General features: G+C 46.5%; 1 protein-coding gene across 1 annotated transcript in view; it reads right to left on the minus strand.

Moving 5' to 3' along the window:
* Positions 1-552: 552 nt before the first annotated feature.
* Positions 553-27,581, minus strand: part of BCAM (basal cell adhesion molecule (Lutheran blood group)) — a 56,995-nt gene continuing 29,966 nt past the window's right edge. The window contains exons 2-16 of the mRNA XM_083369387.1: positions 18,007-18,134; positions 17,663-17,876; positions 16,320-16,390; positions 15,189-15,285; positions 14,148-14,330; positions 11,960-12,084; positions 10,397-10,556; positions 10,181-10,296; positions 8,507-8,648; positions 6,118-6,239; positions 5,182-5,320; positions 4,002-4,037; positions 3,596-3,746; positions 2,159-2,288; positions 553-1,256 (exon numbers count right to left, since the gene is read on the minus strand). Coding sequence (XP_083225513.1) covers positions 1,251-1,256; positions 2,159-2,288; positions 3,596-3,746; positions 4,002-4,037; positions 5,182-5,320; positions 6,118-6,239; positions 8,507-8,648; positions 10,181-10,296; positions 10,397-10,556; positions 11,960-12,084; positions 14,148-14,330; positions 15,189-15,285; positions 16,320-16,390; positions 17,663-17,876; positions 18,007-18,134 — 1,820 coding nt within the window. The 3' untranslated portion in view covers positions 553-1,250. The remainder of the gene's footprint in view (positions 1,257-2,158; positions 2,289-3,595; positions 3,747-4,001; positions 4,038-5,181; positions 5,321-6,117; positions 6,240-8,506; positions 8,649-10,180; positions 10,297-10,396; positions 10,557-11,959; positions 12,085-14,147; positions 14,331-15,188; positions 15,286-16,319; positions 16,391-17,662; positions 17,877-18,006; positions 18,135-27,581) is intronic.

Here is a 27,581-nt window from a genome sequence, read left to right on the forward strand (position 1 = left end):
TATTCCAGGCAAAAGACTGGAGACAGTCTCTTCTTCTAAGCCCTCCAGCGATGCAGCACCCACAACCTCTGGAGGCAAGCCGTTCCAATGCTGGCTAGTTTTGCCAGGAGCAATGGAAGAATGCTTGCCGGACACATGTCCGGCTGGGTGACGGGCCATTCGAGAATGGCGGGCGAATGAAGGAGGCTGTGAAGTGGGAAAAGAGCCTTGGTGGAGCAGTGGGCTGATGCCTCCTTAAGTAACACCAGCTGCCTGCAATTAGTGCAGGTTCGAGTCCCACCAGGCTCAAGGTTGACTCAGCCTTCCATCCTTCCGAGGTAGGTAAAATGAGGACCAAGATTGTTGGGGGCAATTAAGCTGACTTTGTAATAATGCCGCTTGGGGTGTGTGTGAAAGCCCTAATAAGCAGGCATATACATAGAATGAAGGCTACTGCTAAGCTTGTAAGCCGCCCTGAGTCTTCGGAGAAGGGCGGGATATAAATGGAATTTTTTTAAAAAAAACCCGTACATGCAAGCTTCTCTCGAAGTTCACTTTGGGGCCATGCATAACACCGAGCAGACACGGACGGGGGGGGGGGGGGGGTGCAGGTGTGCACTGGAAAATGGGTATATTTACACAAGGTGAGGAGACAAAGGATTGTGGCAAGCGGGACTCCCTTTGGAGCGAGCAAAAGGTTAGCAAAACAAAGTTCGCTCGTAGGTAACTGGCAGAGATGGGCTTGCTGAAAGTTGGTGGGGGTTTTTTTGGTTGTTTTTTTTTTAAAAAAAAGGAACATCGAAAACCAACGGGTTAGCAACTTCCGCAAAGTTGGTTTGTCTCAGGGACATAAATGTTTTCTGTGGGCGACTTTATTTAGGAAACGCTGGAGCCTAAAAAGGCAGCCTCTGTCCAGATAAAATGTCAGTTCCTTTTTAAAAACAAAGCAAAACAAACATCACCCAAAAACGTGGGGGGTTTTTTCCCCTTTTTTTTTAAAGGAGGAAGAAGTAGTGGCAGAATAGCTCAGCTCTCCCCCCCCCCCCCCGCATTTCAAGCCCTCCAGCCACAAAAGTCTAGGTGCAAAGGAAGCTCCCTGCCCACCCACCCTCCCATGGGGAGGGAAGGAGGGAGGGAAGGAGGGAAGGAGAAAAGGAGGGGGGGCTGTCATGCCCTGGCAGGGTCTCCAGCATCTTCTCCATCCATTGTGGGCGGTACAGAATGGGAAGGGGCCTCCCCCTGGAAGAAGACAAGTCCAGCCTTCCTTCTGCTCAGCACTGCAAGGGAGGGAAGGGAAGAGAGAGGGAGGGAGGGAGGGAGGATGTTGAAGAGGGAAGGAAGGAAGGAAGGAAGGAAGGAAGGAAGGAAGGAAGGAAGGAAGGAAGGAAGGAAGGAAGGAAGGAAGGAAGGAAGGAAGGGTTCGGAAAAGGAAGCAAGATTTGGAAAATGAAAGGGAGGGAGGGAGGGAAGGAGGGAGGAAAGGAAGGAAGGAAGGAAGGAAGGAAGGAAGGAAAGAAGGGAGGAAGGAAGGAAGGAAAGAAGGAAGGCAGGCAGGCATGGAAGGAGGGAGAGAGAGGGAAGAAGGAGGATGTTGAAGAGGGAAGGAAGGAAGGAAGGAAGGAAGGAAGGAAGGAAGGAAGGGCAAATGGAGGAAGGAGGGAAGGGAGCCAAGGAAAGAAGAAAAGACGGCATTAATTCACACTCCATCGTCTTCCTTCGCACTGCCCTCGCCCTGCCCCAATCTCTTCTTTCCCCAATCCTGCCAGCCCCAGATATATGGCCTTCAGTTCCCAGGATTCCCCTAGCCGCTTAGCCATTGCTCAGAATTCTGGGAACTTGAGGCCCACACACCACAGTGCTGCCCCGTTACAACATCCTGATGTCTTCTTGACTCAGATGACAGAATTCATGGCATTGGCCTGATGTTCTCACCCTGGCATCCTCTCCCCAACCATTATCTGTGCTGGAGAGCCCAGGACAGGCTGGGGAAACCTTGGCCCTTTTAGGACTTGTGGACTTCAACTCCCAGAATCCCTGAGCCAGCCATCAATTCTGGGAGTTGAAGTCCACAAGTCCTAAGAGGGCCAAGGTTTCCTAGCCCTGCGAAAGGCTGAAGCTTAAAAGGGCATTAAAAGGGCAGGGGGGGGTCTCATCGTTGGCCCACCAGCCCCCTCCTCACCTCATTCGTCCCCCCTCCTCCTCCTCCTCCTCCACCGCCGCCTCCGGGACTCAGCAAGCCCGTCTGCTCGTTCCGCCTGTCAGCCTTCATCTCCACCACGGTGTTATCCGGAGTGCCTTCCTTGGGGGTCCTGAAAGCGGAACAAAACAAGCCTCTGATGCAACAGGCGTCCTTCAAACCCAAATCAAGCACCTTGGATGGGCAAGCGAGCATGGCAACAGGATACAGCGGCTTCCCCCCTCCCTAAGCTGGTTTGACAAGGCTAAACTAATAATATATTATTATTATTATTATTTTAAAAAGAAAACTAGAACCGTCAGATGTTCTGTGACCCCAGCAAGCGTCAATCTGGGGAAGCCTACAATGTGCGGGGAGTTGTGTGTGTGTTTTTTCCCCCCCATCCTTTTCTGTGCTCCCTGCCAGCTAGTTATCTTAAACCTTAAGGAAGAAGCCACATCTTAACCAAGCACTTGTTGTGTAGAAACAGCCAGCAAATCCCTTCCCCTCTTGCGCTGATGATGTTGCGGAGGCCGGTAATGTAATGTCTGCATGAAGAAAGCTCAGTGCACATCAAAAAGCCAAAACGAAATGTTGTATTTATTTGGAGCCAAAGACGTAAAAGCGATTAAGGTGCCCAAGTCTTGTCTCTTCTCTTGCGTCTTTCCTCTCCTCCCTCTCTCCTCTCTCCTCTTTCCTTCTCTTTCCCTTCTCCCTCTCTTCTCCTCCTTCTCTCTCTTCCCCTCTCCACTTCTTTCCCTTCCCTCTCCCCTCCCCTTTCCCTCTCCTTCCCTCCCTCTCTCCTCCATTTCCTTCCCTCCCCTTTCCCTCTCCTCTTCTCACTCTACCTTCCCTTCCCCTCTCCTCCCTCTCTCCCTTCCCTTGACCTGTCCTTCCTTCCTTCCCTCCCTCCCTCTTCTCCCTTTCTCACCTTTCTCTCTCCTCTCCTGCCCTCCCTCCCTCCCTTTCCCTGCCGCTCCTCCTTCTCCCCTCCCTCCCTCCTCCACTTCCTCTCCCTTCCCTCTCTCCCCTCCACCTCTCCTCCCTCTCCCTTCTCTTCCCCTCCCTCCCTCCCTCCCTCCTCCACTTCCTCTCCCTTCCCTCTCTCCCCTCCACCTCTACTCCCTCTCTCCCTTTTCTTCCCCTCTCTCCTCCACTTCCTCTCCCTTCCCTCTCTCCCCTCCACCTCTCCTCCCTCTCCCTTCTCTTCCCCTCCCTCCCTCCCTCCCTCCTCCACTTCCTCTCCCTTCCCTCTCTCCCCTCCACTTTCCCTCTCCTCCCTCTCTCCCTTCCCTTCCCCACTGCCCTGCTTTCTCCCTCCCTCCTCTCCTCTCTCCTCTTCCCATGCCTAGAGGAATGTTGTGGGAAACTGCTACCCCGGGAGGCACGAAAACCTTGAGACGCCGATTCAGGCTGCCAAGCGCAAAGCAGGGCACTCACAGCGATCTTTTCTCTCCCCGGCTGCAGGGCAACTGGCCGCGGCGTTGCATGAAGTAGAAGAAGCCCACGATCAGGAGCAGGAGCAGGACGCAGACGCAGACCGCAATCACCGCCACCGTGCTCCCGGTCTGACTCGGCTCCTCCTCCTCCGCTGTTGGGGAGAAAAAGGGGCCTCGGTGAAGCCAGAGAAGATTTGGGCCGATCTGGTCCTCAGCTGAGGCAGAAGAATGCCAGAAGCAAAACCAGAGTAGGGACTTCCTCCCGCCACTATCCGCAAGTGCCTTCCCTAACTTGGGTGTTTTCCCAGCTACGTCAGACTACAACTCCCATCATCCTGAACCACCACCCCTTTTTTTTCCCCTTATTCGCACAGACAGAAATGGAGGAAGAGAAAGGAAATACTCACGAGCTGACTTCGGAGAGACAGATGGCGTTGGAGAAACTACAAGGAGAGACAAATTGGTTAGCAAAGTTCAAACCCCGCCCCCCAAAAAATCTAACCGGGCTTTCTCAATCTTGGCAACTTTAAGATACAGGTAGTCCTCGACCTATGACGGTTGTTGCATTCCCGTGGTCAAAATTTCAGGTGCCGGTCAACCAGCCTGTATTTAGGACATTTTCAGCGTCCCAGGAACGCGTGACCGCCAGCAAAGCCAATAGGGGAATCTGAATTTGCTTAGCAACCACGTGATTTGCTTAACGACCACGGCAAACAAAGATCATAAAATTGGGCGCATCTCGCTTAAGAACAGCCTCAACCTAGTGGCTGACGTTCCAGTCCCAATTGTAGTTTTAAGTCAAGGACCACCCTGTAGGTGGACTTTGACTCCCTTGGAATTCTGGGAGTTGGAAGTCCACGCATGCTGGTTGGGGAATTCTAGGAAAGTTGAGAAACTCTATGTTAAACTCATGTAACCTCTGAGGTCCAGGAGCAGGATCTTTGCCCCGCAGTAATTGCGTTAAGTTGCTTGAGGCGATGGCAACAGCCATTTTAATACAAACCACAATGAAATAAGTGCCAGGCTCAGAGTCGCTCCCAGCAATATAAAATAATTAATCACACCCTCAGTAATGTAGTAGGGAGTACCTATAGCTCAGGGTTCAGCCGTTGGATTAATTTATATGTTAGTTTTGTTATTTACAGGTGGTCCTCGACTTAAGACAGTTGAGCCCAGCAGTTCTGCTGCTAAGCGAGACATTTATTACACGGGTTTTGCTTCATTTTGCAACCTTCCTCGGCATGGTTGTTAAGCGAATCACTTCAGGGGTTAAGTTAGTCACACGGTCATTAAATGAGTCTGGCTTCCCGCCATTGACTTTGCTTGTCAGAAGGTCGCCAAAGGAGACCACGTGACCTCAGGGACGCTGCAACCGTCGCAAACATGAGTCAGTTGCCAATTTTGATCGCATGACCATGGGGAGGCTGCAACGGTCGTCAGTGTGAAAAACGGTCCTCAGTCACTTTTTTTCAGTAACTTTGAACAGTCACTAAATGAACAGTTGTAACTCGAGGACTGGCACCTACAGCACACCGGTGCATACCCACAACCGCAGGCACACCCAGGACCGAACAAGGAGTTTCTTACCCAATTTCAGCTGAAGGCTCTTTTTGGCCACACCATACTTGTTCTCTGCCGTGCACTGAACCCCGCTTTGGATTAGCTTGGGGTCCAGTTCCACTGACAATTCAGCAACGTACTTATTTGCAGAGTGCTTCACTGGAGCCTGGAGGGAGAGTCAAAAAAGGGGTTTGCACATTTCCATGAATTTCTACCAGTGGTGGGATTCAAATAGGGCAGACATGTCAAACACAAGGCCCGGCGGCCGGATCCGGCCCACAAAGTGGTTTCATGCGGCCCGCGAAGCCTTCCTGGAAACAGTGAGGGAACGGCCCCCACTGCCTTGGCCCTGGCCCAGAGACCCTCCTCCTGCCAGAGACCCTCAGATCTGTCCCACTCCTGCCCAGGCCCCCATAGGCACCCTCGATGCCAACGATGTAGAGCTGGCCACGCCCACCCAGTAGGCCATACGCACTCTAGCCACGCCCACCCAGTAGGCCACGCCCACCCTGGCCACGCCCACCCGGCCCCCTGAGGGTAACCACCATGCTGATGCGGCCCTCAATGAAATTGAGTTTGACACCCCTGAAATAGGGGAACAACCGGTTCACTGCATGGATGCCACTTCCGGAAGTCCGTTCTGGGCCTGGGCAACAAAAAATCAGCTACCGCTTCTGACAAAGTGGTGCGAAATGGCTGAATCCCACCACTGATTTCTACCTGCCTGCCTGCCTGGTTGGTAAAAGAGACAGGACTATTTGTGGCATTAGTAGCAATAGCGCTATAGCACTTAGACTTATATACCGCTTCACGGTGCTTGACAGCCCTCTCTAAGCGGTTAAGAGAGTGAGCACCACAACCATCTGGGTCCTCATTTTTACCGACCTCGGAAGGATGGAAGGCTGAGTCAACCTTGAGCCAGTCAGGATCGAACTTCTGGCGGTTGGCAGACCTTGGACTCACCTTTCCACCAGGAATGTTCCATCTGATCTCTGGAGGGGGATGGCCTAAAACCGTACAGGTGACCTTCACTGTCTGGTCCTGATCTTGGATGAGGGTTTGGTGAATCTCTAACTCTGGCTTTCCTGGATGAGAAAGAGAGGGAGAGAGAGAGAGAGGGGAGGACATTGGGCCCTCTGACCAAATAAAATTCCATGGTGAAAAGTTTCTAAACTGAAGCAAGAAAAACCAAATGCAGAGGTACAAGTATAGGTGGCACTTAGCTCAACAGTAGCAACTGTGAGGGATCTTGGAGTCCAAGTGGACCCTCACTTAAATATGAGCCAGCCGTGTGCTGCAGCTGCCAAAAAAGCCAACACCGTGCTAGGTTGCATTAACAGAAGGACAGAATTAAGATCTCGTGAAGTGTTAATACCGCTTTACAATGCCTTGGTAAAGGCCAAACCTGGAATCCTGCATCCATTTTTGGTCACCACGATGTAAAAAAGATGTAGAGACTCTAGAAAGAGTGCAGAGAAGAGCAACAAAGATGATACGGGGACTGGAGGCTAAAACATATCGGGAACAGTTGCAAGAATTGGGTATGTCTAGTTTAATGAAGAGAAGGACGAGGGGGGACATGATAGCAGTGTTCCAATATTTGAGGGGCTGCCCCAAAGAAGAGGGAGTCAAGCTATTCTCCAAAGCACCTGAAGGCAGGACAAGAAGCAACGGATGGAAACTCATCAAACAGAGAAGCAACCTGAAATTAAGGAGAAACTTCCTGACAGAACAATTAATCAGTGGAATGACTTGACTCCAGAAGTTGTGGGTGCTCCAACACTGGAGGTTTTTAAGAAGAGATTGGACAACCCTTTGTTTGAAATGACATAGGGTTTCCTGCCTGAGCAGGGGGTTGGACTAGAAGACCTCCAAGGTCCCTTCCAACTCTTGTTATTCTGGGATCCCAGCGCTCAAGGGTTTAAGGCTGGGCTCCCAAAAAATGAGAATAGAAGATTAGGTAAGCTAATTGGAATGCTTGTGTGTTCGTGAGTCACAGGGAGGGGAAAGGATTTGGTTTCTAACCCTGCCCTCACCCCCTGAACTATGTGGTGTGATAAATCCCACTAATCTTCACAGCCTTGTGAGGGCTGTCTCATCTAGTCTTTCTAGGAAAAATTTGTAAAGAATAACTTCTGAATGAAGAGCATCACAGACCGACAAGCGTGTGGGCCAAATCGTTACAAAACGAATGTCAGCAGGATCCTGGGCCAAAATGTGTCTTTAAAGCAGGGGTAGGCAACTTCTGCTCTTTTATGACTCGTGGACTTCAAGTCCCAGAATTCCTGAGTCAGCATGGGGGAAACTATGGCCACTTCATGATTTGTAGACTTCAACTCCCAGAATTCCTCAGCCAGCATGGCTGGCTGAAGAAGTCTGGGAGTTGAAGTCCACGAGTCGTAAAAGAGCTAAGGTTGCCTAGCCCTGCCCTATACCATTTCAGACAAAAATTCTTGCTTTAAACTATCTCAGTGCTCTTTCTTTTTTGCAAAAGCCCTAGAGCGGTGTTAAAGAGGAATGGGCTTCAGGAATTCCCCAACATGCCAGCAGGCTTTCAGATGGGTGAACTTCAACTCCCAGAATCACTCAACCAGAATGTTTTTTAGTTCTGTAGGCTTCCTACGTAGGCCTCCCAGAGTTCCATTTTTTTTGTAAAATGGATGCACATAGAAATCTTTTAAGCAAGCTAGCTGTAGGGTGGGAAAAGAAAGCTTATTTATTTATTTATTCATCCCTACCCATCTTTCAATCGATTCTGGGAGCCAGCCTGGTCTAATGGTTGAAGCCCAGGGCTAGAAACCAGGAGACAGTGAGTTCTAGTCCCGCATATGAAAGCCATTTTTTGTGACTTTTGGGCCAGTCACCAGGAGACGGTGAGTTCTAGACCCGCCCTAGGCACGAAGTCGGATGGGTGAGTTTGGGCCGATCACAAGGTGACTTGAGAGTTCTAGTCCCATCTTACGCAGGAAAGCCGGCTGAGGGACTTTGAGCCAATCCCTCTCTCTTAGCCCAACCCACCTCACAGGGTTGTTGTTGTAGGGAAAATAGGAGGAGGAAGATATATTACGTGTGTGTTAGGCACCTTAAATAACTTTTAAATAATAAAGGGCAGGATCAAACAAACAAACAAAGAAGCAAGCAAGCAAGCAAACTCAGGGGGGCAATAAAAAAATTTAAAAGACTTATCAAATCATATTCAAAGTATAAAACTAAACCGATTAAAACGTTAAAAACTGAATGGATCGGTCATGTTCCAATTAACTGATTGCAGCATCTTCCTTTCCTGCACCCTCCCTCCTGTTCCGTTTCACCTCCTTCCTTCACACACACACAGACACACACACACACACACCTTCTACAATAACTTGGATTGACTCGTTCCGTTTCAGTCCGGAGATGCTGGGCACAGAAGCCTCACAGACGTAGGTGCCGGCCATGGGGTATGTCAGCCTTTCCAGCAACAGAGTCCCACCACTGCCCATCTGCTGTCTTCCCTGCAGGAGAAATTAAGGGGGGGGGGAAGAAAAGATTGCTGCTGTTACCTCAGATGTGATTTCCTGCCTCAGGTCCTCCAGAAGAGACAAAAAAAATCGATCAATTCCTTCTTTGCTTCCGGGGTCCATAACTTGAAACCCTGGAATCCAAAGGAGTCTTATTGTTCTACTAGGAAATTTCATGGAAACTCACCAGCTTTATTGAGCTTGTGTCTTTCCATAAAATTTGCCGGTGGGAAATGGGGCGATGGATTCTTTTTGGATCCCTTGCTATTAGAGATCAAAGCGGCTTTTGGGTTTACGAAATCAGCATTAAAACTGGTATCCAAAGCAGTGAGGATCCAAACCATTTCCCATCCCCCAGAGTATATACTGGTAATTTGGTAAGCGTCATTAATTGCTTCCGGGAGGCATGATTAATACCAAAACGATGAGTACCAAATTTTCCCCATAAGGAATAATGTAAATAAATTCAATACATTCCCAAACCAAAGACAATGCTCATTTTTAAGGCAATATGTAAAGAAGATAGGGTGGCATATCATCATTTACATGAGAAATAAACCTAAAAACTAATACTTAGATTAAATAAAATTAAAAACTCCATGTTACCGGTACTGATGAGAAAAAAAAGTTCAAAAGTACATAAAATGACCACAGAACTACCGCATAACTAATTTATTGGCTAGAAACGGGCAACTCACACCCATAAATTTTAACTTGCACGTTCAGTACCAAACAAACGATGAGGGGCAAAATTTTCTTATCAAAATGCGCTGAGTACCAAATTTGATGAGTTTCAAAGCAGTTGAGTACTGTTATCTCTTTAGAAATCTCTTGTGTGTCTGATCCGCCTGGCAGAATGGAGGGATTGTAGAGGAAGGAATCAGAAGATAGTAGAACCATTTGTTTCAATGTGTATTCCCCACTGTGTATCTGCTTACTCTCTTCTAGTCCCTTTCTCTCCAATAAATGTAAATACAAAATATTAATATCCCTCTTGATAATTATCCCAGCATCAAGGTAAGCATTCTAACGGGCAGGAGAGGGGGGGAATTAAAGCTGGAGTAAAATCGTAAGCAATTACGTGATTTCCCTCTTAGCAAACGCCTCATTTAGTGACCAGGTTGCTGGTCCCAGCTGTGCTCACTAAATAAGGACTTTTAGGAAATGACCAGGCTGAGCCCGAGAGAGAAGTCAAATGCATCATGAGTCATGAGTCCCTTCATGCCCACAAGAGATCTAGGTCCAGCCCACCATGAATTCCTTCTTTACCGCCAATTTGCTTGGACCGTTAGTAGTTCAGATTCTTGTAGAGAACATTAGCTTACAAAAAACCTTTATACCTGTTTGAATTGCCTGGATCTTCTGTTTTCCCTGGCGCATGGCAGGACTATTGTTTAAAAATTTACTGGGGCAGCCAGTTATGTGAACACACCCTCCCAGGATTTCAAATGTCCTGACCATGGATGCCAGGCCGTGGTCTGGCAGATGTGTTACTTATGAAGGAAGCCCTTGCAGATTCTACCTACCTTCTTCCATGACAAGGTGGGTATGTTGGAGCCACTGCCAGAACAAGTCAACTGAAGGTCTTCACTTCGATTTACTTTCACTGTCTTGCTTGGATTTAGGACCAGGGGGTCCAGATCTGAAAGCCAGCAGACAAGGCTTAAGTTTAATTAGCAACTGGAGGATGAAAAGGAGGGTTGGGCCTGGGCCTTTCTCCCAGCATTCCATGGGCCACTCACAATGGATGGAGATGCTCACATCCTTCTCTAGTTCCACCTCGGAGGGACTATAGAAGTCCAATACCTGACAGCGGTAGGTCCCGCTGTCAGCCTTGGTCACTTTGGGAAGAAGAAGGACACCATCGGTGTTGGTGGGCAGGTCCGACTGGGAATCGGAAGGCTGGGAAGAAGGAGCAGAAGTAGGTAAGGCTGGAGAGATGACATCAATACATGTAGTCCTCAACATACAACTATTCCTTTAGTGACCATTCAAAGCTGAATGGTCTAAAAGTCCATTTTGAACACAATAATAATAGAATAGAATAGAATAGAATAGAATAGAATAGAATAGAATAGAATAGAATAGAATAGAATAGAATAGAATAGAATAGAATAGAATAGAATAGAATAGAATAGAATAGAATAGAATAGAATAGAATAGAATAGTTGGAAGTCACCTTGGGGGTCTTCTAGTCCAACCCTCTGCTCAGGCAGGAAACTCTGTTAGGTCAACATGAACTCGGAGAGCAAAATGGACATCGCCAACAAATTCGGAGTGCTTGGGTATGGTTAGGAGAGCACTGACTTTTCTAGCCTGCCCTATGTATGTTTGCTGGTAAAATACATGGGAAAATCCCATTGGAGGAAAATTCCACTTAGGGTTAGGGTTAGGTCACCGTGAACTCACAGAGAAAAGTGGAAATTGCCAACAAACCCGGAGTGGTTGGGTATGGTTAGGAGGACAGTTACTTTTCCAGGCTGGCCTATCTACCTTTCCTGGTATAATAAATGGGAAAATCCCATTGGAGGAATAGTCCACTTAGGGTTAGGGTTAGGTCACCATGAACTCATAGAGAAAAATGGACATCGCCAACAAACCCGGAGTGCTTGGGTAGCAGGACACTTACTTTTCTAGGCGGCCCTATCTGTTTCCTGGTAAAATACATGGGAAAATCCCATTGGAGGAATATTAACCATGTCAGACAAATAGTTATCCGCTCTCTTCTAAAATTATGAACAGCCCATGCTGAACAGTCTGAAGAGATCATCCCAACAGCACTGAAAAAATGGACTTATAACTGTTTTTCACACGACCGTTGCAGCATCCCCTGATCAAAATTCAGATGCTTGGCAATTGGTTCATATTTATGACGGTTGCATGTCCTGGGGTCACGTGATCCCCTTTTACAGCCTTCGTAGCAGCAAAGTCAATGGGGAAGCCAGATTCACTTAACCACCATGTTACTAACTTAACAACTGCAGGGATTCACTCACTTAACAACCCTGGCACGAAAGGTCGTAAAGTGGGGGCAAAACTGACTTAAGAACAGTGAGTCTCGCTTAGTCATAGAAACTTTGGACTCAGTTGTGGACGTAAATTGAAGGCTCTCTGTATCGGGAAGCTAATGTTGAATCACTGCCTGATAGACCCCCCCAAAACCGAACATTAAGCCAACAAAAATGACTGCTTCTTCGTTTCTTCCTTTTGTCCCCAGTCTGTCTGAACGGATCGTGTCAAAACTGGGCTTACCAACCTAATTCTCCTTCCTCAGGGAAAGGAACCAGGATCGGACCGAGCAGTACCTGCACTCTGAAGAATGAATATTCAGGTGGGGGGAACCCGTCGCCCTGACATCGCATTTGCACATCGTCCCCTTCTTTGATGACCTTTGGCGAGTCCAACACAAACTGCACGTTCTCGGTATAATCTGGGGTGGGTGAAGGAAGGAAACAGGTCTGCTCAGGAGTAGCCATGAAAATGGAGCGTTCCAGGAATCATAATTCAAAAGGTTTATTATTGGGGTGCATGGGTGGATAAAGGTGGTAACTCAGTTAGCAGCTGACCGTCTGCCCTAACCAATCCTGGCACGGGTGATTTTTGTGGATCTGTAAAGCTGTGTTTCTCAATCTCAGCAACATCAAGATGTACAGACTCCCAACTCCCAGAATTCCCCAGCCAGCATTCAAAAGAGTGAGAAAGGAAGATCAAAACGACTGCTTCACTTAATGACCAAGTGGCCAGTCCCAATTTTGGTGGCTAAACTTAAGTTTCTCTCTCTCTCTCTCTCTCTCTCTCTCTCTCTCTCTCTCTCTCTCTCTCTCTCTCTCTCTCTCTCTCTCTCCCCCTCCCCCCCCCCCTCTCTCTCTCTCTCTCTCTCTCTCTCTCTCTCCATGTAGGTGGACACACAGACATATGCATACATTCCTATGTTTGATATATATTTGCGTTAGACTGAAAAACAGCTACACTTAGTCCTGGACTCAGAGCAGTCTGTTTTGTGCCTGTCTGAAGTTACAATAAGTGACTTAGGACCATTTTTCACACGTACAGTTTTCACACTTATGATCACTGCAGCTTCCCCGTGGTCACATGATCAAAATTCAGCCGTTTGGCAACTGACTCATATTTATGACAGTCGCAGTGCCCCCTGGGTCATGTGATCCCCTTTTGCGACCTTCTGACAAGCAAAGCCAATGGGGAAGCCAGATGCACTTAAGAATTGTGTCACTATCTTAACAACTGCAGTGATTCGTTCGATAACTGTGATTAAAAAAAGGTCGTAAAATGGGGAAAAATGTACTTAACAAATGTCTCACTTGGTGACAGAAATGTCAGGCTCAATTGTGGTCATAAGGACTACCTGTATAACTCTTTTTAAAAAAAATCCTTCACAATGAGTTGGCGAAATTGGGGAAAAAAAAACCCACCACAGTTTGCAAGACAGCTGAAACAACTGCAGCAAAATATACACATCGAATTCATCAACAAGACCTCAGGAAGCAAAAAGCTTGCTGACCCATCTAGATTTATCAAAGATCTTTACACATTTGTACTTTCATCCCCACAAAAACAAACATTAGAAACTCCACAGAGAATCCAGTCTTTGAAAAAAAAACACACAATAAAAATAATAAGAGAGTAACAGCAAAACCAAAAGTCAATTACGTTACGATTCTGCTTTTGCCAACTTGGGCCTTCTCCAGAGGGGTGCATTTCAACTCCCAGAATTCCTAGGAGCAGATGCACGGCTAAGGCTTCTGGGTGCTGATGTTCCCCATCTCTGGTGGGCTTTTACCCAGGCTGAACTTGCCTATTACAAGAGAGAATTGCTAGACAAAAAGATCCAGGAAAGGCATTTCATAGTTTAGACCAGGGCTCTCCAAATGTGACAACTTTAAGATTTGTGAACTTCAACTCCCAGAATTCCTCAGCCACCCATGGGAATTCTGGGAGTTGAAGTCCACAGGCCTTAAAGTTGCCAAGTTTGGAGAACCCCCGGACTAGAATCCACCGTCACTTAAAAAGACTGTGGTTATCTTCATCCTGTTGAATCTTTAACAAAACCAGAAGCTGCGTCAAAACCTTGGGCAGATAATATTGAAAGCCACAATCCTTTAGCAACTGGTTTGTAATTATGACGTTCACGGTTTTCCGGGGTCACGTGATCCCTTTTGCAACCTCCTGAGAAGCAAAGTCAATGGCTTCACTTAACAACCGGATTACTAACTGCAGGGATTCAGGTTGGTGAAACGGAGCAAAACTCACTTAACAACGGTCTTGCTTAGCAACAGAAGTTTGGGGGCTCAATTGTAAGTCGAGGACTATCTGTACTCTGAGAAGCCCACGGTCGGTTAGTAGCCAGAGTGGGGGCTATTTTGAATTCTGTGTTTTATCAGCACTGCCCACCTGCTGGAAAGATGGGCGGGGGCTACAGGAGAACAAAACCAAGAGCCCCCCCTCCCTCCCAGTTCCTCCCCCCCCCACGCTTACAGTGCAAGGTGAGATTGAAAGGCTGCGATTCCTCGGTGCCGACTTTCCCGTTCGGCATCTTGTAGCTGACTTTGCATTGGAAAGTGGAGTTTTTATGTTCTTTCTTGGGGCGCATGTAAAGCGTGCTGGACCTGGAATATAGTCCCGAGGCTTCTTTCACTGTCCTCACCACCTCGTAGAGTTCTGGGGGGTGGGGGTGGAAAGACAACACAATAAAAATGAGTTACACAACAGAGAATGTCCAGATTCAAAAGTGTCCAGACAGAAGGTGTTTTTTTTTAAATCTCTCTGTGGGCTCCAGGTGTATTGGTGTCAGGAAAAAAAACTGTGTATTCACCAGTCACCCCTCTTACACAAGGGTGGTGGGTCCCTCCCTCATCATATTCTCAACCTGGGGAATTCTGGGAGTTGAAGTCCGCACAACCTAAATTTGCTGAGGTTGAGAGTATTAAGAGTGTGAGGCAATTCCTTTAGAAGCATAGATGTTCCTGTTTAACAGTTTCTTGCAATTGTTTTCTCCGCAGCCCCAGCCTGATCTGGCTATTCTTGAAAATCTATCCCTGTTTGTCCGTCCGTCTATCTAATTTATTTATCTCTCTTACTTACCTAATCTATCTTCTAGCTATCGTCTATCTATCTATCTAATCTATCTATCTGATCTAATCTTATCTATCCAATTTTTATCTCTTATCCATCTTATTATCTAATCTAACATTTCTTACCTATCTTTATGTCTTTATCCATCCTATCTATCATCTATCATCCATTTATTTATCCATTCATCAGTCCATGTAACATCCATTCATCTCTCTCTCTCTCTCCCTCCGTCCATCCATCCATTCATCCATATCAGTCTCTCTCTCTCTCCCTCCCTCCCTCCCCCCCTTTGCCATTTTTTCCTATTGCACAAAATTGTCCGAACAGCCAAGTAAAAAGTGTCTCTTTATGATCTGTCAATCTGAGACCCCTCTGGGGGGGGAAGACCTGGATGTCCCTCCTTGAATTCAATGAACAAAGAAGGAATGACCAAGGCGTCTTTACCTTTGTTGTGTTCGGTGGTAATATTCAGACGGTGCCCATCTTTGTACCAGCTGATGGATGGCGCAGGGTGGCCATTTTTGCCTGTGCACATTGCAATCTGAGGAAGGAAGGACAAGAAACAGCCGCTAGAAAGGCCTTAACGAGTCCCTGGGATTTCCATAGTGGGTGTGTATGTGTGAAAAGTCAAGCGGGGGGGGGGGCTGTTATTCTGTAACCAAAACCTTGCCTTTTTATCATGAATGTCACACCTATAAAAACGGGGAAACATAATCCTAGCGTCCATCTCGACTTTTTTCACACACACCCCTCACCTCCGGAGATGCAGCTGGGAACCTGCTCATCTTTTGTATATTTGCAAATATTTGTAAACGGTGGGCTACTAAGATGGGAGGCTTGTGACCCCTGTCTCTTTTACACAGAATTCGGAGCCCTCTGAATAGAATGAGCCAGCCTTAGAAACAAAGGCTCTTTAAAATCCCCCCTCCCCCATACCAGCTGAAATTCACCTGTATGCATCTTCTCCTGTACTTTATAGCCCTCAGCCCTCTGAATTTTGAATTATAGCCCATGCCTACTTTTTAACACCGGCCCATCCCTGCCCTTAAAAGACCATTTGCAAATAGCAATTCTTTGACTTTCAAAAACTAATAAAGAACAACAACTTCAGTGCTCCCCACCCCTCAAAAAAAACAAAAAAGAAGTCAAAGGCAGGTAATCCTCAACTTAGGACCACAATTTCTGCGGCTAAGCGAGACAATGGTTAAGTGAGTTTTGCCCCATTTTGCGACTTTTCTTGCCGCGGTTGTTAAGTGCAGTCGATAAGAGAGTTAACAAGGTTGTTAAACGAATCTGGCTTCTTCCCCATCCACTTTGCTTGTCAGAAGGTCACAAAAGGGGATCGGGTGACCCCGGGACGCTGCAACCGTCATTAAGTACGCGCCGGTTGCCAAGCGGCGGAATGTTGATCACGTGAGCGTGAAGGGGATGCAGCAACGGTCGTAAGTGTGAAAAGCGGTCATAAGCCACTTTTTTTCAGGGTCGTCGTAACTTCAGACAATCAGTAAATGAACTGTTGTAAGTCAAGGACCACCTGTAAACGGAGTGCCTGCATTTAAAGAGAGACAAACTCACCTCCAAAGCAATATCAGTGGTTACAGAGAGGGTCCCGGAGTTACGTGTAAGCTCTGGTGGTTCGGGTGGATCTATAAAGACAGAGAGAGATCCAGAGAGATGGCAAAAGGATGGAGGGAGGGAGGGATGGAGGGAGGGAGGGATCCAAGACTGACCTACACTTGGAAAAACAAAACTTTTGCCTGGCAGAGAGCTGAAAAGGATAAAACAAACCTTCCAATCAAAGAAAAACTGCCCAGGAAAGTCATAAACCTGGAGCAGGATTCCAGGAACTTAAAACTCCGCCATTGCTGTTTTATCAGAGAAGGGAAATGATGGAGTGTTTTCCGTTTGTCAGCAATGAAGGTGGCTGGGCAAACACAGCTGCTTCTGTTTGCACCGGCTGTTTTTAAGCATCTCTCCGAATCCCCGTCAAGAGCAAAGCAAATGAAGGAAGGCGAGTGGGGGAGAGATGGGTTTGCAGCAGATGGGGAAGAGAAACTGGGGATGGTAGGAAGAGCTTAAAATGGAGGAGGGGTGACTTGGGGCTAATCACCAGGAGACCGTGAATTCTAGTCCCGCCTTAGGCATGAAAGCCAGATAGGAGACTTTGAGCCAATCACCAGGAGACGGTGAGTTCTAGTTCTGCCTTAAGCATGAAAGCCAGATGGGAGACTTTGAGCCAATCACCAGGAGACGGTGAGTTCTAGTTCTGCCTTAAGCATGAAAGCCAGATGGGAGACTTTGAGCCAATCACCAGGAGACAGTGAGTTCTAGTCCCGCCTAAGGCATGAAAGCCAAATGGGGGACTTTGAGCCAATCACCAGGAGACAGTGAGTTCTAGTTCTGCCTTAAGCATGAAAGCCAGATGGGAGACTTTGAGCCAATCACCAGGAGACAGTGAGTTCTAGTCCCGCCTAAGGCATGAAAGCCAAATGGGGGACTTTGAGCCAATCACCAGGAGACAGTGAGTTCTAGTTCTGCCTTAAGCATGAAAGCCAGATGGGAGACTTTGAGCCAATCACCAGGAGACAGTGAGTTCTAGTCCCGCCTAAGGCATGAAAGCCAAATGGGGGACTTTGAGCCAACCACCAGGAGACCGTGAGTTCTAGTCCCGCCTTAGGCATGAAAGCCAGATGGGAGACTTTGGACCAATTACAGGAGACTGGGAGTTCCAGTCCCACATTAGCTATGAAAGCCAGCTGGGTGACTTTGGGCCAAGTCCCATTCTCTCTGCTCAACCCACCTCGCAAGGTTGTTGTGGGGAAAACAGGAGGAGGAAGGAGTGTTAAATGTTTGCTTCCTTGAGTTATTTATAAAAATAGTATGGGTGGGATATAAATAATCGGTATAAGTACTCTTACCGAAGACCTTGAGTTGAGTTCTTCCGGTGTCACTTCCGGAACCGCTGGTGACTTGGCAAGAGAAGAATTTTTCATCGTTCACGTCGATGGCAGTAATGACCAGGCTGTTGTTGGCATCCATGAAGACCCGGTGGGTATACTCCGTTCCTTTGTCCACGCCGACCTTACCCTTCTCGTTGTATGCCAGACGCCGCTGCTCCCCACTCTTGTCCATCTGGAAGTTTTACATAGTGATGGATTTCTCCGACCCTTAAGGAAAGCCTCTGCTCCTACAGAGGGGGCATTTCATCCCTGACCCCAACACTCCCGTGCCCTGTTCTCCTGGGCAAAGGCAGAATACTCACAGTGAACCATTCTACCAGGAGGTAATCCTGCTCTTCCATCCCTGTGTAAGAGCAGAAAATGGGCACCTGCTGGCCCATAACCACCTCCATCTCGGCTACCATAGACACCTGGACCTTCGCCTGGCATCCTGCAGGGGAGAAGAAAGGACCATCAGATGGACTCAGCAAAGACTCGAGGACCTCAGAAGCTCCTCCTTGCTTGACTAAGGAAATCCTGGAGAGGTTTTTGCTCAAAGTCTAGCTCTGTTTGGCATGAAGGCCTTCCAGAAATCCTGTGACAGGATCACCAGCTCCTTCCTCTGCCTGGTCCCTGCTTCTTCTCTCCAAACCAGTGTTTGGAGCAACCTTCCGAGAGCCAGATTAGCCAGATAGCCAGACAAGACCACGATTGACCTAAATTGGTCCTTCTGTCTAATTTGGATCAAGTTTTTGGTTCTCTTGCCTTATGGATTTTTCAGGCAATTATAGCTGTGGTTACTGCAATCAAAAGGAAGTTTGGATCAGGAGAAGCAAAGCTGGAGACCTGAATTGCAACTCCCCCATCATTGAAGAAAAGGGACATATAGGTAGTCCTTGACTTATGACCATTTCTGTTGCTCAGCAGGGCAGTGGTTAACAGAAGTCCTACCCGATTTTACGACCTTTTTTTGCCATGATTGTTAAAAGAGAATCACTGCAGTTATTAAGTGAATCACGTGGTCATTAAGCAAATGTGGCTTCCCCCCATTGGCTTTGCTGGTCAGAAGTCAGCTGGGAAAGTCAGCAATGGTGATCACATAACCCATAAATACATGCCGGTTGCCAGTCGCATGAATTTTGATTACTGCGACCCGTGGGGATTCAGTGGCTGCTGTTAAGTGCAAGAATCAGTTGTCACCTGTAATGAGCCACTGACAGTCCCTCTCACACAGTGTCTCTCAAGCTTGGCCACTTTCAGATGGGTGGACTTCAACTCCCAGAATTCCCTAGCCAACCACTGGAATTCTGGGAGTTGAAGTCCACCTCATTTAAAATGGCCAAGCTTGAGAAACACTCTAGAATAGATTCTGCATCTATCTATCAAAAGTGAAGTCCGACATTCCTCACAGAGACAAGATAGCACCGTCCATTTTTCACGTAAAAAAGAGAGACAGAGAGAGAGAAAGAAAAAAAGCTTTCCTTTTTGTTCTGCGAAATTTTGGATTGGTAAGCAAAATCCACTCACAAAACGTGCAAACTGCCCGTTTTCTGTCCTCGGCTGTTGGGACGTTGCAGCTGAAAATCCCGCCTGCCTTCCCAGTTTTGTATCTGGAGATTAACATCAGCTTCCTTTCCTTCAGTCTTGATAAAAATATCTGGCAGCCAAGCCTGCATCTCACAAGGCCGGTCCAGTTAAAGGGCCCGTTTTTAATGGAAAATACACATCATTTTTATTCTGCGCTCCCTTTGCAAGAGAAAGCTGCCTAGTGTCTCTTATCCACAAACCACATCCTTTGCCGTGTCGAGTTCTCCATTCAAAAGGCCAGCAGCACACGACGCCAAACCCTTCAAATTTTTCAGCTTGCACACGTCAAGCAATCCAGCCTTTGGTGCCCAGCCCAGGGGTTGCCGCTGCTCAGCTTGCAGAATTATAAAAATGGGAATGCTTTAAGGGACGGGACAAATTTAGATTAAATGAAAATGAAGTGGTATTAATCGCAAATTCATGCAGTTCCTCCATGGGTAGTTAATAGGTCTACGTGGGGTCAGCACCTGTTCAAACTCTGGCACTTTGGGGAGATCTTTGCAGCTTCTCTTCTGAGCTGCTGGATGCAACATGGAAGGATCACTACATTCTCCCCCAAATGTAGCTTGATCACTTGCAAAAGGTCATGTTTGTCAATGAGACCACAGCTGCTACAAAAGGCATGTAGTGTCCGTCTGTCTGTCTATCACCCATCCATTATCCATCTATCCATTCCTCTATTGTCCATCCATCCATCCATTCATTCATTGCTATCTATCTATTTATCTATCTATCCATCCATCTATCCATTCCCCTATTGTCCATCCATCCATCCACTTATCCATTTCTATCTATCTATCTATCTATCTATCTATCTATCTATCTATCTATCTATCTATCTATCTTTCTATCTATAGTATCTATCATCTATCCTCTATCCATTCTCTCTCTCTTACTATCTACCTATCATATCTCTCTCTCTCTCTCTCTCTCTCTCTCTCTCTCTCTCTCTCTCTCTCTCATATCTATCTTCTCTATCCATTCTCTCTCTTACTATCATCTATCTATCTATCTATCATCTATCTATCTATCTATCATCTATCTATCTATCTATCTATCTATCTATCTATCTATCTATCTATCTTTCTATCTATAGTATCTATCATCTATCCTCTATCCATTCTCTCTCTCTTACTATCTACCTATCATATCTCTCTCTCTCTCTCTCTCTCTCTCTCTCTCTCTCTCTCTCATATCTATCTTCTCTATCCATTCTCTCTCTTACTATCATCTATCTATCTATCTATCATCTATCTATCTATCTATCATCTATCTATCTATCTATCTATCTATCTATCTATCATCTATCTATCTATCTATCATCTATCTATCTATCTATCATCTATCTATCTATCTATCTATCTATCATCTATCTATCTATCTATCTATCTATCTATCTATCTATCTATCTATCGTTTCTACACAATCCATTTCACTAAGTGATCCTTGGGCAGTTTACAAATAACATCATAAAATAATATAAAAACATGACCAAAAGTACAATTAAAAACCATGTTTTTTAAAAACAAAATTTAAAACGCAGTTAAAAGCACAGTTAAAAAAGAGTAACCATCCTTCCCTTCAGCAAAGAGGCTATAAAACAAGTCATTTCTTTTCAGTCAAAATCAATTCCTCCTGACTTCACCGAGGTGGCCCTGGACTTGACATTGTTTTCATTCAGACCGCTGCCTTGTCTTTCCAAGTTCACCTACATTCAGAAATTTCCCAGTGGTCTCCCGTCCAAGAGCTAACTAGGCCAGGTGCTAAAACTGCAGCTGCCAGGTGCTAAAGCTGCCAATCTAGATTCCTCCTCGGCATTCTCTTTTAAGTGTTTGCAAAGGAAAGGAAAGAGGGTCTTAATTTTGCATCCAAGCATGCAATGCTGAAAATTGCATCCAAACCACCGGATGGTCCGATGGACTTGTTTTTGCAGTCCTGTTAAAATCTTCTCTTCTTGACTGTGGAAATATGCAGAATTCTGTACAGTAACAAGTATTTCCGAAGCGCTTTGAAGGCAGAGTGTATTATCCAGGCCTCTAAACCGTAAGAAAAAGAATCTTCTGTCTTCCCTTCTGGATGTGGTAAACTGGCAAATTCACTCCAGCCCAGCCAACATCCTTCCCCTTTCTCCTATACAATGTCAGACAGTTATTATATGCCTCTGGCCCCTCTTAAGGCAATCTTGAATAAATATGTGCTGGGATAGAGGGGCGGCGGAGGGGGGGGAGAGAGAGAGAAATAAAGCAGCTCTTTGCCTCTGCTACGATGGGGTGTGTGTGTGAAAAGGATATGAAAAGCCCGCAGCAGCTGAGCAAGTAGCAGCTGCTTGAGATTCCAGGCTGGCACCCAGGGCTTTGTTCCCAGGTAAATCCCTCCAAATTGGGGGCGGAGGGGGGGGCGAAGGAGGAGGAGGAAGGGCAGCTTTCATCTTCCAATTGGATAACAGGAAGGGGGATTCTTGCAAGGCAAGGTGCCCAGAAACTCCTCAGCGCCAGGGAACCAGTTGGCAAAGTGGATTGTGTGCTTCTGTGTGTGTGTGTGTGTGTGTCTGTGTGTTTTGTGTGTCTGTGTGTGTGTGTGGAGAGAGAGAGGGGGGGAGGAAGAAAGAAAGATAATGAAATTAAGAAGGAAGGAAAGAAAGAAAAAATAGAAAAGAAAAAGAGAAAGTGAAAGAGAAAGAAAGAGAAAAGTAGAAATAAAGAGAAATAGAAACGAGAAAAGTAGAAATAAAGAGAAAGAGAAAGAGAAAAATAGAGCGAATGAAAGAGAAAGAAAAAGAAAGGAAGGAAGGAAGGAAGGAAGGAAGGAAAGAAAGTGGGGAAGGAGGAAGGAAGGAAGGAAGGAAGGAAGGAAGGAAGGAAGGAAGGAAGGAAGGAAGGAAGGAAAGTGGGGAAGGAGGGAGGGAAGGAAGGAAGGAAGGAAGGAAGGAAGGAAGGAAGGAAGGAAGGAAAGTGGGGAAGGAGGGAGGGAAGAAGGAAGGAAGGAAGGAAGGAAGGAAGGAAGGAAGGAAGGAAGGAAGGAAGGAAGGAAGGAAGGAAGGCCAAGCCACAAAAAGAAAAAACTGCTCAATTGTGACCGATGGCACCAACTCTCAAGAATTCCAACAGGATTTTTGGAAGTTCAAAGATCCCAACAGGATTTCTTTCTTCGTAGACTGGAGATGACAGGAGCCTTGATCCAACCCATCTGAAGTTGGCCGGCTCAGGAATTCTGGGAGTTGAAGTCCACAAGTCATAAAAGAGCCATCATTCCCCACCCCTGGATTAAAACATCAGCAGACTTACTTTACCTCCCATCCAACTATCCCAAGACTTCAGAAGGAAGGTGAGAAGAGAGAATTGCATTCAAACCTACCAGCCCTCAAAGAACAGGGAGGCCAAATTACAATATTTTTTCTTCCCAGCATTACTCAAATAGGAGCCACCTCTGAGTTAATTCCCAAAGAGGCCCTGCGGCAGAGGTGTATAAGCGGCTGAGATACCCGGTGAAAGATTTCACTTGAAAATATTCCCTCAGAGTCTTCCCATCCTAGGACTTTCTTCGTATGCGTCACAAAGTGTGTGTCAACCTCAGCAACTTGACGATTTGTGGACTTCGATTCCCAGAATTCCCTAGCCAGCCATCTTGCTGAGTTGAGAAACACTATTCTACTCTATTCTGACTTGAAGAAAAAATAATTTCTGCCCATCTTGTGACTTTTCTTTTGGTGAATTCTTCTTACTGCAGCGTGTCTCAACCTCAGCAAGTTTAAGATGGGTGGACTTCAACTCCCAGAATTCTGGGAGCTGAAGTCCACTAGTCCTGAGGTAAAGAGCCTCTACTTTATTCTGACTTGGAGAGAAGAAATATTTTAGTTGCAAATATTTCTTTCACAGTCTTTCCACATAGAGTGTGTGTGTGTGTGTGTGTGTGTGTGTGTGTGTGTGTGTGTGTGTGTGAATTCTTCTACTGCAGTGTGTCTCAACCTCAGGGAACTTGAAAATGGGTGGGCTTCCCCCTGGCTGGCTGGGGAATTCTGGGAGTTGAAGTCCACCAGCCGCTGAGATTGAAAAACATTATTCTGTTGTGACTTAAGAGAGAGGAAGGTCATGTTTTAAAACATTCAAGGCTGCTGCTAAAAACAGCTTCCTTGAGAGAATTTTAGTTTGTGTTCTGACATCCGGTGTCTGAGGTGGATAAACTCTGTAGGCAAAACATTTTGGGGGGGAGGCTGTTGTGGGCATGTTCTCAGTCCTAGGTTTTAATGCTTCATTTCTAATCCTGACCCAAAACACTATTTCGCCCCAAGGCTATCGGATAAATATTGCTCTCCGCCAGCCTTGGCATCCCGTGGCATCTTTTATTTATATATCTACAGGTACTCCTCGAGTTACAACAGTTCATTTAGTGACCGTTCAAAGCTACAAAAGCCCTGAAAAACGTGACTTAGTGACCCTTGCAGCGTCCCTGTTGATCACGTGATCAAAATTCGGCCGCATAGCAACCGACTTCTATTTATGATAGTTGCAATATCCCGGGTTTATGAGATTTCAAGAACCAGAGGAAGTTGGTCATCAGAAGGAAGAAAAAAAACAACAACCCCAAACTTGCAACCTTAAATGATGTGGTGGTGGGGGGGGGAGAAACCCAACAAACCTGGCCTGAAGTTCTGGGCAAAAGAGGAAAATTGTGTAAAAGAAGGAATTGAGAAAGAACGAGCCCTTTCAGCATTTTCCTCCCCAACCCCGCTTGCAGATTAAGACAGGCTGAATGCAAAATGGCTGAATGCCTCTAAGCCAGTGGCTGGGGAAAAGTTGATGGCCACACATCTTACAGTTGCTCTGCTTGAGAAAGACTGCTCTGAGCAATGTACATCCCCACAAAGAAAGATGCCGTGCATTCCATGAGGCCTCCCACCCCTAGGCCCTTTTCCTTCCTTCAGACGCAAGCAGGCTCTTCCTGAAGGCCTTCAACGGAGGAGGGCTAGTCTCACTGCATGGAAGCTGGCTGGAGGCTTCTCGGCAGGCCGAATTCAAGGGGCCATTTTGAGCTTCCCTGGATCCAAGCTTACGGCGAGAGGGAAGGACAACCAGGACAAGATGCTCTCTGTTCAAAATTTGATTTTCCTAGCTCCAGATCTGGAGGAGGCGGAGGAAGGGGTGGAGAGGGGGGGGGGAAGGAGAAGAGTGGATGAAGAAGAAAGGATGGAAGAAGGGAAGGACGGGAAAGGAGAAGGGGGAGAGGAGGGGGGTTAGAAGAAGAAGGAAAAGGGATGAAGGAGAAAGGACGGAGAAGGATGGGAAAGGAGAAAGGGAGGAGGGGGAGGGGGAGGAGGAAATATTTCCTAAATTCTCAAGAGATTTTAATTCTTCTCTTCCAATTGTTCAGGTTAGGCTCATAGCCCCCACCCAAGCTCCTATTCCCTCTCCCCTCAAATATTTATTTATTTGTGGCATTGCTAGATTGACCCACCACTGCAGGGCCCTGTGAGGCAGCCTGGATATACTGAATTTTAAAAGTTAGCCCTATTGCGATTCAGCTGTACTGTGGTTTCGAACTGTTTCGGTGGGTTGTTTATATCCGAGTGGACACTCCTTGCTAGGGTCATCCGCTGACTCCAATAGCTTTATCCCTGCAGTAGCCCTTGACTTACAACTGTTCATTTAGTGGCAGTTCAAAACGGCAGTGGGGGGGGAAAAAAGTCACCTGTATTGTCTTGTTTGTTTTCCACAGTAAGCCACCTGGGAGTCAGGTAGCAACTCGGCTAAATAACTAAAGAAGTGATGGACTCAGAAAGAAGAAATGTGAGCGTAAAAGCACAAAATAAAGAATTCTTTCGCAAACCAACTCTAACCGGGCTTAACAAATGAAACAGTCCAACGTTCTCCAGCCTGCAAGGCTTTCTGACTTAACCGAGACTTCTTAAGGCAAGGTCTTATTCTACAAACAGCCACCCCCCCCAATGGAAAACACACAAAGGTGGTTGTGGAAATGTTGCAATTATGCAATGCAATATGTCTCCGGGCACCAGCCTCATTTCCCCCCCCCCACTCTCCAGGGAGGGCATCTAAATTGTATGCAGATGAGGTTAATTATGCATAAACAGCTGCAAGTTAGCCAGCTTTAAGGCTTTTGCTAATGTGGCGGTCTAAGCTGCGCTGAAGCTGCTGGAGTGGGTGGCTATCATAAATTTAATGAAATCAACAACAGCCACATCTAAAACTGTCAAGGCCAGATCCAGAGCCAAGATTCATTATTTGAAGTTTTTTTTCTCCTCCACTTACTGATTATAGAATTAGAACATAAAAAAATATATTCTGTCCAATAGAATCACTTTTTTAAAAAAGTTGCATGTAGAAATTAGCTGCCTTTTTCCATCAACCCCCCCCCCAAAAAAACGATTTTGCAGTTTACAGTCCATAATATCAGATGCCTGCACTTCATCAATAAGACGCAGCCGTAACAAAGTTTGGAAGCTGCCAAAGGATCCTTATTTTTGCGGTGAGAAACTCAAGCAGCTACTTCTTTTTCCAAATTGTACAAAGCCTGCCTTTAAGAAGCCATTATATGTCTATTCCAGCCCTATTAATTGATGCAAAACAGACCACCTTCTTTTGCGGAACGCTTGCTTCATTTTCGGATCGAAAAGAAGCCCCGTGGGGTTTTATAATATATATATATTTTTAAAAAAAAATCACAAATCCTGCAGAGAAACAGGGCGGATATGCTAAACAGAGGACCTCTGGAGAGGATCCAGGCTGTAGCAATTTCTGAGCTGTCCAAGCACGTTTCCATCATACTGTATTGTTCCTCCTCCTGCCCAACCCTTTGGAGCATAATGGAAGTTAAACCAAGAACGACGATGCTAGACCAAAAACAGGGGTCCTGTCCAAAACGTCACCTGGCGTGCAGGAAAAGGTCCTTTCAGATAATAGCAACCACTAGTTAAGCTTGGAAGCTAAGCAGGATTGGGTCTGGTTATTGTGTGAGTAGGGACGCGGTGGCTCAGTGGGTTAGGACGCTGAGCTTGTCGATCAGAAGGTCGGCAGTTTAGTGGATCGAATCCCGAGTGCCGCGTAACAGAGTGAGCGCCTGTTACTTGTCCCAGCTTCTGCCAACCTAGCAGTTCGAAAGCACATAAAAATGCAAGTAGAAAAATAGGGACCACTACGGTGGGAAGGTAACAGCGTTCCGTGCCCCTTTGGCGTCTAGTCATGCCGGCCACATGACCACGGAGACGTCCTCGGACAAGCGCTGGCTCTTCGGCTTTGAAACGGAGATGAGCACCGGCCCCTAGAGTCGGAAACGACTAGCACGCATGTGCGGGGGAACCTTTACGTTTACCGTTATTGTGTGGATGGGAGATTGGCAGGAAATACTGGAGGCAGAAGTTAAATTGGGAAATAATTGGAGAGCCAGTTTGGTGTAGTGGTTAAGGGGCGAGGCTGGAAACCAGGAAACTGGGAGTTCTAGCGCTGGGTGACTTTAGGCCAATCACCAGGCAATGGTGAGTTCTACTCCCACTTTAGGGAGAAAAGCTGGCTGGTAAATTTAGACCAATCAGCAGGAGATGGTGAGTTCCAGTCCTACCTCAAGCTAGAAAGCCAGCTGGGTGACTTAGGGCCAAGCACCAGGAAATGGTGAGTTCTAGTCCCACCTTTGGCACAAAAACTGGCTGGTGACTTTGGGACAATCACCAGGAGACAGGGATTTCTAGTCTCACCTTAGGCAGGAATGCGGGTTGGGTGACTTTTAGCCGGTCCCCTTCTCTTAGCCCAATTCACCTCACAGGGTTGTTGTTGTGGGCAAAATAGGAGGAGCTATTAGGTACATTTGCCATCTTGAGTTATGTATAAAGTAATAATGGCGGCATAAAAAAAATCTAATAAATAAATTTTAAAAATGGCAACACCAAAGAACGTAAGCCTAAAGTAGGATTTGAAACTCAGCCAGTGGTATTGTTGTCCTTTCATCTCCTCAAAAAGGAGAAAAATTGTCAACAGCTCCATCTACAACAAGGGTAGCTTCAAAAGAGATTCTGAGCATGGTAAAAAAAAACAACAACCCTCCATCCGGATCCTTGGAAACTGGGCTAAAGATAGATTTTATTTGCGAGAATATTTGGAAAGCTCTCTCAATCCAAGGTGAATATCTATTGTGAATATTCATAACCAAGGCCAAACATTTCTAAGAAGTGGGTTGGGTTTTTCTTTAGGATTCTTCCTATCTTCCTTTCGCAGGGCTGTGCCCTAAAGTTTAAGATGTGTGGATGTCAAACTCCCAGAATTCCCCAGCCAGCCATGCTGGCTGAGGAATTCTGGGAGTTGAAGTC

The sequence above is a fragment of the Vipera ursinii genome (genome assembly GCF_947247035.1).
Source record: "Vipera ursinii genome assembly, chromosome: 9".
In the NCBI taxonomy this organism is placed as follows: domain Eukaryota; kingdom Metazoa; phylum Chordata; class Lepidosauria; order Squamata; family Viperidae; genus Vipera; species Vipera ursinii.